Source organism: Triturus cristatus, chromosome 3_1 (assembly GCF_964204655.1).
Source record: "Triturus cristatus chromosome 3_1, aTriCri1.1, whole genome shotgun sequence".
NCBI classification, from domain to species: Eukaryota; Metazoa; Chordata; class Amphibia; order Caudata; family Salamandridae; genus Triturus; species Triturus cristatus.
In genome coordinates, this window is record NC_140583.1 from 861675642 (window position 1) to 861685667 (window position 10026).

The 10026-nt window shown below is 52.5% G+C and overlaps 1 protein-coding gene across 1 annotated transcript; it reads right to left on the minus strand.

The window, feature by feature from the left end:
- Window positions 1-2006: 2006 nt before the first annotated feature.
- DLX1 (distal-less homeobox 1) lies at window positions 2007-7719 on the minus strand. The gene is made up of 3 exons (XM_085645296.1): window positions 6098-7719; window positions 5148-5347; window positions 2007-3046 (listed from the first exon to the last, which is right to left on the minus strand). The coding sequence occupies exons 1-3, from the start codon at window positions 6411-6413 to the stop codon at window positions 2792-2794; spliced, it is 771 nt and encodes a 256-aa protein (XP_085501422.1). The 5' UTR covers window positions 6414-7719; the 3' UTR covers window positions 2007-2791.
- Window positions 7720-10026: the final 2307 nt, after the last annotated feature.

The following is a 10026-nucleotide window of genomic DNA, read 5'->3' on the forward strand; positions in this document are numbered from 1 at the left end:
AGATGATCGGGCCTGCCGTTTGATTTGCAGAGGCCAGTGACTTCAAAAGATATGCCGCACTGTGGTATTAACACAGAAGCGACCTCTGAACTGAAGATATAAATGTGTGAATGCAGGTTTATTCCTATAACTGATTCTGATGGTATGCTTTGTGGGCCCCATTTACTGTTCCTTGCATGGCTTACATTGTATATTTGAAGACATGCAGGGTGTAATGTGCCATTTATTACAATTGGTGAGTAGGGTCTGGGCAATGCTTCTTGAGGGGAACTACATAATGTGTGCTGGGTGTGGTGAATCATAACAAGAACACAAGAGGTAAATCCCCTACAGCGAGCTCAAATATTAATAAATAGGACTTGTGGGTATGGCCCCAGTGACTTTCTTCTGTAAACTGATTCTAGGGTTGAATCTGCGAGGCATTAAGCAGTGTTTTCTCTTGTCAGTTTACCTGTGCCATGGTAATAACTTGGAATTTGACATTTGCACTAAGAAAAGTAATAAATGCCTAAATGAACGGGTATTAGTACATATTTTTCAAATAAAAATGTTCAGTGTGCAACACTTAGCTTCACTGGTAAAACATAAACACATGCCATGCCAGTAAACATAAACTTGGTCAAATAAAACATGTTAGTGGAAACAGCTGTGCTAATATATATATACACAAATTTACATATGTATTCCAGCAGAGCAAAGACTTCCCTCTGTGTGATTGTAATGGCAGGAGTCAAGGAAGCACACGACCAGCCTCTCTTCCCGAAGAGAAATCGGACCCATCCCCGTCCTCAGTAATGGGAACACTTAGCATTGTATACGGTGTGTATCTGCATATATATTTTATATATGGTGTAATATTGAAAATCATGTATTAAAAACATAAAAGGGAATTTGCAGATTAGTACGATGCCATGACTAGGGTTTCAATGAAAAAACATGGAATCTCAGTGCTTTTTCAGTTCACAATTTGCGAAATGCTCATGTGGGTATATGTAGGCTGTGCGTCGGTCCAGCGGCTAACATATGTATCTATACATATATAGAAATACATACACACACATATATGCAAAAAAAAGGAAGCAAGGAACTCTGGTTAGTTCTCAAGTTTAGACAGAGCAGTACATATATTTGCTGAAGCACAATTCGCTTTCAACTGTGGTGTTTTAAGTGAACCATATATATATACACACACGCAATTCCCCAAACAGTTTCAAAACTGTAACCAAAACGATATTTGCATTTATTTTTCAATGGTAAGACAGGCTTGATCATATCTATACCGTGTTAAACTCGTCCAGACGTTATGTTACATGGAGAATAAACGCTGTCGGACGTTGAGATTCAGTGCCACAGTAAGGCCCAGCTGTCAATGAAGGAAAGCGCGTCTAAGCGCAGATTTCTCTGGCCTGAAAGGTCCCAATAAAAGGGTATTCCTATAAGCGGCGGACACTGTGAAACAAGCCCAGCGGTACACGGATGCGCATACTCACAGATCAAGCGTGTGCCCGTTATACCTCAGGGACAGTGCGTAGGGTCCGCGGTGGTGGGAAGAGAGGTTTCGCCTGCCCGCTGAGCAGTGCACGCCTGGTGCCGGTTTCTAGCCCCGTGCCGGTCGGTCGGTGCCTAGATGAACTCTGTAGCGGGCCTTGAAGCCCTCCCTCGCGGCGCTTGTGAGTCTGGGCTCCGGAGGACGCTGCTGCTCAGGTTATGCTGCAGGTCTGGGCAGTGGGCTCTCCACGCAGCACACACCCCACAGATGCCCCACACAGCTCCCACAGCCGCGCGCTCTCTTACAATTCACGTTTATTGACTCAGGAAAAACACACCACCGACTGCATTCGAGTGACTTCCGGCTGCGGTTAGGCTGCTTCGATTGTGCGACTGGGCTGTACAGATGTGTCCCCTGTGACTGGTACATTTATTGGCCTGGAAATGAGAATTGCAGCAAACACAAAATATCCAAGACAGTTGCTAAAAGTATTAAAAAAAAACACAACGTCCTTTTTCGAACCCATATTTTACTGCCAATAAAGAAATTTATAATCTATTTACAGATTGTTTAAAGATACAAATCAATAAATTAACATTTTCAATAGAAAACTAAACTTTGACATAAAGAACACGAAAACACTGCCGCTTCGGCAATCACATATTCCGGATTTGACACGGATCCGCGAATCCACAGGTTTCACGGCACACGAACAAAAACAGACGAGGCTAAACATGTGCAGTGTGTTTACAGAACAGCAACGGGTATGTACAGCGGGCCGTGGCTCGGAGCGCGCCCCCGGGGACACCTCTGTAGGGGTTAAAGCTGAAGTGTCACAAACTGTCCGTTCTTGGCACTCCTCCTTGAGGGAGGTACTCGGTGTGCCACGAGTCAGGCAAAGTTTCCGTTCCCGGCAGCAACATCGCATTTAATGGATCACCATTGGACATGTAACAAAAAAATAATAAAATACCGCTCCGGTACGCTCCCCGTTCTTCTGTAAACGTAGAAAAGTCATTGTAAAAGTTAAAAAGCGTCTTCTTTTTCAACAGTACTTCAGTGGTGTGTTTCAAACAGTGCTTCATCGATGGACTTTTCAAGTCCGTGTTGTCAATAAATAACCCCAGACCCCTCCCAGTTCTTTTCCTTACTGGAGCCCATCACCCCGACAAAAATACAACCGCAGAGCGCACGGGAGTCACGCACAGGCTGTGGGGGCAAGGGGTGTCTGCCGCCGGGGTCCTGCCCCGCACCCCATCCGCCCTCGGGCTCAGTGTCTCCAGTTCTGCCGTGCTGCCTTCCTCACATGAGCTGCGGCTGCTGCATGGCCTCCTGGTGCGCCGAGGGGTACCACGAGGTGTAGCTGGGGATGTAGGCGCCCGGCCCACCCGAAGAGCCCTTGCCGCCGGAGCCGGCCGTGTTCCACACCGGGGCCACCGGGGGCGAGCTGGCAGCCAGGGCCCGCCCGTTGGCGAGGGCGCTGCTATCCAGACCGGCGCCTCCCTGCTTCATCAGCTTCTTGAACTTGGAGCGCTTGTTCTGGAACCAGATCTTCACCTGGGAACAGAGAGAAAAGGTTAGCACGTGTGATCTGGGGCACACCAGACTGTAGCGGAATCTCTATTTTAATAGACAATTCCGTGGCCTACCAGGGCACTTAACAACAGCAAGAAAGACTGCCAAAACACATCTAAAAAAACTGTGCTATAACTAACTGATCGTGTAAAATACAAAGACACGAAAGCGCTCCTTTTAACAAGAGTAAGGCGCCTTCCACAGATGTCATTGCCCGAGAAATTAGTAGTTTTGCACTGCAGAGAAAACTGTTCTCTTGAGAATAAACGGATATTAACAATGTGGTAAAAAAAAAACCTCTTTTAAAGGGCACTCGTTCTTATCACGCACAGGTCTCACATATTTTCTTAAATCGATTTAAAGAAATCTATATTTTATACCGGACTTATTAGCAGACAATGTGAGTTGTCGAGACAGGGATAATAATAAAAATAGATGGTGGTGTAATTCTGCTATAATGTCGGACATGACTCAATATTTCGCACAATATTCAAGAGCCTGTGACATCTGCCTTTTGTGAGGCGTGTGCTCACCATTGTGCGCGTGTACATGCACATGTATTAGTATGCGCCTTTAAGTCTGTGTGCGCCGTGCGCTTCTGTGCTTGTGTCATGTCTGTTTGTATGTAACCCTAAGCCTGTGATTGTGACTGCGTGTTATTCTGCGCTGTGGCTTGTGTATTTGCCTTTTGCATGTGTGGGATCGCGGGTCGTGTTGGTCTTCGGTGCTTGGGACACCCAGCCACTAGATACAGGTGTGAGCGTCAAGCAATGGGCAGGACGCTGTGCTACTTCACAAAGGGGGAACTGTAACGTGTGCAGTACGAAATTGTTCTTAAAGTCTATATAGAAATGAGCGAGCGAGGAAGGCGGCCATTGTTGGAGTCACGTTTCCAGACGTGGTCTTTAAATGAAGCGTCTGCCTTGGCAGGTCCCTCGATGCCAATGTGACCTCAGGTACTGTCAGTGCCTGTTACTAAGACGCAGAGGCGGATTACAGGCAGCCCAGAGGAGTTACGGGGTCCGTGTGACCTCAGGTACTGTCAGTGCCTGTTACTAAGACGCAGAGGTGGATTACAGGCAGCCCAGAGGAGTTACGGGGTCCGTGTGTGGAGGAGGCGGCTCTGCTCCCAAGGGTGAGCCCCTCACCTAGGTGAACCTTTCTACCCAGGCTTCACTGGGTGGAGATGGACAGGGAGGGAGAGGTGTCCCTCGCCTGGGTCTGGGTGAGCAGGGTGGCAGGCAGGTTCCCGTACCCGGATGTGAGTCAGGAGGCCCAGGGCCAGTGATTTCAATGGGCAGGTATTCACAGGTATTGAGTACTTGCACCTTCGTTTTTAATTTATGGGGAGAACAGCTGCACTTCTCTGCTGGGGTGCAATTATTTCAATGGGACAGTACCATCACGTCTCAGTTGCAGACAGGAACTCAGGGCGAGCGAGTACCTGCACGTTTCTAGGATCACTTGAAGCACTGGCCAGGGGTTGCGAGGCTGCATGGGGTGAGATGGGCCTTCTGTCCAGATGCGTGTGACAGGAAGTGAGGCGGGCTCTTAGCTAAATCAAGGAGATGCCTGCGGCAGCGGCAAGGCTGAAGGTATGGACAGTGTGGGCTACCTTACCCGTGGAGGGGGCATAAAGTCATGCGGCTTGCCTTACATGGGGCATAGAGTGAGGTGGGTTCACTCACATAAGGCTGGGACAAGAAGCAGGGTGAGTGCCCTTGCCCAGGCTGGAGGCACTCAGTGAAGAATACTTCATTACTTCGGCTTGGGGCATATGGAGCGAGGCGGGTTCCTTTCTCCGGACAGGGCGTGGGGCAGTCCCCGGGATCATGAAATGAGGTTGGCCCCCTTACAAGGCCTGTGCCATGGAGTAAGGAGGGGGGACCCCTTACCTGGGCTGGAACTTGGAGTGATATGGCTTATGCCTGGGGCATGGAGTGACGTGGGTTCCCTTACCCTACCCAGGCCTGGGAGTGAGGTGGGTATCTTAGCCAGGCCGTGGGCATCAAGTGATGTGGTTTCACCATGCCAGGCCCGGAGTGTGGTGGGTTTCCAGGAGGCACTCGGCGAGGGTCCTTACCTGTGTCTGCGTGAGGCCCAGGGAGGCGGCCAGCTCGGCCCGCTCGGGCAGCGCCAGGTACTGGGTCTGCTGGAAGCGCCGGTTCAGCGCCTGCAGCTGCAGGCTGGAGTAGATGGTCCGGGGCTTGCGGATCTTCTTTCCCTTGCCGTTGAATCGGACCTCCCCTCCTTCCACCACCGTGCTCTTCTCCGAGTCGGGCCCTGCAGCGAGAGCGACACAACAATAACAGTCACAATAATAACCGCGCAGCCAAAAACAGACCAGTCCAAAGAGCAGGTGAGAGCACAAAGGCTCTCGGCTATTTTGGCAGCCCGCTTCCCAACGAAACTTTGCTATTTTTACCGGCTGCAGTTTAGGTTTAATTACCCTTAATTGCATACATTGTTTATAGCGCTACGCAATAAATAATTACCAAGACTAATAGGCGCACATCTGGGCTGCGGTGGCAGTCGGCGCTGCGCGGGGCTCGGCGGGCTGCAAGAGCCGGGATCGGCGCAGCGAGGAGGGAGCGGGAAGCAGCGGCTCCGGGGTAAGAAGCGAGGGTGGAGGGGTGAGTGTCTGGGTGCCAGGAGCGGGGGGCTCCAGAGCTGTCCCGCCATGGGAAGGGAGCGGAATGCTGGAGAGCTACGAGCTGGTTGGGGAGAAGACAGAGTCAGGCAGATCCTGCACCGGGCAGGTACCCATGGCCCGGGGGGTGGTGGTGAGGAAGGGGGTTCGTTGGCTCCGGTCGTGGGTAGTGTGCGGAGGGGGTGTGCTCACCATGTTATCGGCTGGGGGAGTCAGGATAGAACTACACGCTTCTTCCCTTCTGTTCCACGCTGTGGATGGGCGTATTGTGGGCGCAGCAGTTATAGCGCCCTGAGTGGGGAGTTTTTAGCGCCCCGAGCGAGACGGAAAGGTCAGAAAGCAGCGCTAGCGCAGGGTCACACACCGCCGGAGTGGCACCGTACCTGTGTCCTCCAGCCGGCCCGGGCCCAGGCTGCTGCTGCCGGGGTAGGAGGGCTGCCCGGAGCCGCTGCCGCCGATGTAGGGGTTGGAGGCGGGGTGGCTGCTCACCGGGTTGACGTAGGGGTAGCCCAGGGGTCTGGAGAAGGAGGCGGCGCCGCTGTACGAGCTCTCGTGCTGCGAGTGCAGGCAGTGCATGGAGTAGTGGCCGTGCGCCATGGCCGAGGGGGACATCTGCTGGCTGGGGGGCCCGAACTCCATGAAGACCGCCTTCCCGGACACCGGGCTGCTCAGGCTCTCCGGCATGGCGGTCATCGTCATCCTCCGCTCTCCTCGCAGCCCCTGCTCCCTCGCGTGTGCTCCGGGGACACCGACGAACCCAATTTAAGCGGATCAGATTTTTTCACTTTCCATTCATAAGAAAATGGAGTTTGTCTCTTTGAAAAGTCGGAGCATGATGCTGTTCAGCGGCACAAACTCGCCTAAAAGGTTTCACTCTGCCGCCGTGAATATTCATGAGCCGGAGGCGCTGATTGGCCCGCTGCCTGGATGCCCGGCTTTGATTGGTCACTGCAGGTCTGGCTCTTCTGGACTACAGAGCGAGCTGAGGTACAGAGGGGCAACTTCCCCACAGCCTGTGATCCTGGAATATAACAACAGAGTACAATAATCTGTACAAGGCGGGAGGGAGCAGGCAGGAAGAGCAGGCAGTAAACACACACCCAACCCAGACACTGTCAGTCCAATCACACGTGCTAACGCACACACACTGCAGCCCCCGGCACATGCATAGAACAACACCATACAATACAATGTGTAATGCAACAACCCCCATGCAGGCTGGGAATGTAACCGACAACAAAGAGCAGGAAGGAATCACACGACAGCCTTCATCCGAACCCTGTGCCGCCCGAACACAAGTGCTACAGCACAAGCCACTCTCACAGCAGTCTCTGCGCATTCATAACACAACACAATTCAATAAAGTGTGCAACGAAATGGAGGCCATGCAGGCAGGGAATGTAACGGGAATCACATGACAGCTCTCATCTGAACCCCGTGCAGCCCAAACACAAGTATTAAAGCACGGCTACTGTCACTACAACCCCGTACTGTAATATAACAGCAGTCCAATAAAGTGTGTAACGAAATGGATGCCACGCAGGCAGGGAATGTAACTGGAAACACGGAGCAGGCAGGCATCTCACCCCAGTCCTCGCCCGAACCTTTAACCTGTGCAAACACTGGTGCTAAAACACACGCTACTCTCACAACTCAAAATCTGTCCCTTTCCTATTAGAGCTCAGTTAAGTGTGTAACGAAAAAGATGACACGCAGGTGGGTAATGTAGCTGCCAACACATTGCGGGCAGGAATGACATGACAACCCTCATCTGGCGCCTGTGTCAGTCCAAACACAGGTGCTAAAACACGTTACTCTCACAACAGCATAGGGTAAACTTCAATATAACAGAACAATCCAATAAAATGTGTCACGGAATGGACACCAAGCAGGCAGGACTCGGGCAGGCAGGAATCACAACACAGCACTCACCAGAGGCCATCAGCCCAAAGGGCACACAGATCCCCAGAGCAAGCGCGCCAGGAATAAACTACAAATCACACTAAAGCGTGCAAGCTGGAAGGCGAAGTGCAGGTAGGGCAGAGGAGGGACAGGCAGGCAGGCTTCAGTGCACATCCCTCACCCACCCAAACCCTGCAAACCCAAACACACCTGTTAACGCACACAGCACTCCAATAGAACGTGCACATACCAACACATCACATTCAAGGGTGCAATGCAGAGGGCACGCAAAAGGGTGCGAAGGAAGCAGGTAGGAATGGTAACAAAACGCACCCAAACACTCAGCCCACCCACACCCATCCCCACATGCAACAACGCATTGCAATACAGTGGGCAGTGCGGAGACAAAATGGAGGCAGCCAGGAAAGTGGACAGGCAGAATTAATGGCACAGCCCTCACCCAGCTCAGTCAGATGCGCTAAACACCACAGTCCTCCAATACAACCCCTGAGTACAATAAACCACACACTGCAGGGTGGACTGCAGACAGAGAGGCATGGACGTTGCACGCAGCAGAGCAGGCAGCAGTGATTTAGTACCTACACACATGCACACCTGCACATGTACCTGCACACGTGCACCCCTGAACTCTGCTTCCTCCAGTCAGTGAAAATGATAACCTGAATAAACTCTCTCACATAAGGTAGGGGGTTGGTAAAGAAAAGAAACACGGAGAAAAGGTGAGGAAATGAATGGACTGGGAAGCACTACTGTGTCAGGAGGAGACCCCTCTCTCACCCTAGGGATAGACTAAACTAACAGTGCAGGCGGCACTGTGAAGCAAATGATGGCATGTGGAAGAGGCAGGCGGTCAAGCAGCCACCGCACGCACCCCTGGCGCATTTCCATCACGCCCCAAGCACATCTACCCCCACTGAGACCAGGCAGCAAACGCAAGCTCTGTCATCTGCCGCACACACTGCGCCAACACATGAACTGACAGCCTGTCCAGACAAAGCGGCGCACGGCCTTTCGGGGGTGCATCTTTGAATGGGCTCTTTCGCGTGTGAATCCTTTTATTTGCTTCTGTCGGCACGCGGATAGAGCGTGAGGGGCGCCCCCCCCCCCCTCCTGTCAAACATACCTCAGAACGGCCATGTCCCCCACCAGAGACGCGCATTATTCTAAAATAAATACAAATAAAGCCCCCGCCGCTCCACTCGTCCCTGATAAGCACCTCGAGGAAGAGAGAGGGGATGCGGCGCTGATCCCCGGGGCTCCGGCGCTGCACAGAGTCGCACATGCATGCGTGTGTTTTCACCACCCCAGAGGCGTCGGCTGCATGCAAACAAACACAAGAACCGCGGACCCCGTCCAGAGGAGCGGCGGCTCTTTACTGCTGGAGAAAACGCCAGGCTGGGGCCGCCGCCGCCCCAGGGGAATCCCCCATCAGCGGCCAGAGAAGTACCCAGTGTTGACGGTTCTTCGTTTCGTAATTCCGCGCCGTAACATGAAAATGATCTTGTGAAAGTTCACACGTGCAGAAGTATTAGTTACTGATTCGTTTGATTAAATGCTAGTCTCAAGTGCTCTGATCCGCAGCTGAAGGCGGCCCATTAGCATAACACTGATGTTTAATTTTCATACGCATAATTAGCCATATATTTAACGCTAATAGCAACACGCAGCCTCGCCGGCGTTAAACAGCCTGCGATGTGATGTGGCCTGGGCTGAACCCTCTCGGCTACACCTAGGGTGCCTGGGGTGGCAGCTCAGACCTGCGGCCTGGTGAGGGGATGCCGGCGCAGAGAGGCGCGCAGAGGCAGCGGCAGAAAGGCCTCTCTGGGAGGCCATCGCCCCCTCCTCGCCCAGCTGAGGGGTGTCACAGGCTGCCCCCCCTTTCCAGGCTATCCCCTTACAATCCATGGAGCTGTTTCCTGATGTGGCTGACAAGGGCTGGGCGCCTTAAACGGGCCGGCGGTAGGGCAACCCTCACCTGTTCGCTGCACTGAGGCGTGTCGGTGATCACAGAAACCGCCCCCCCCCCCCACTCCCCACTGGTTTGCACTATCAGAGGTGCTAGTGTGCTGCAGGGAAGGGTTTACCCGGCAACGTGCAAGGGTGTTAAATGTAAACTGCCAATTCAGTGACACTGGGCAGGAAGAGCGCTAGTGAGGTCTCTCCCTAAAGGTCATGCCTGTGTTTATTACGATCTCACAATGGAACACAAATACGCGCGCACGTTCATATGCAGCTTAATTAAATGTGTCCCGGAACAAAGCTGGTGTTTTCAGGCCACCCCAAGCCCCAGACCACGCGTACATGTATAAAGAGCGGCCGGGGAAACTCACTCCAATTCAGTGTGACAACGCCCGGATGGGCATTTGACACAAGCACATCAAAGCCCCTT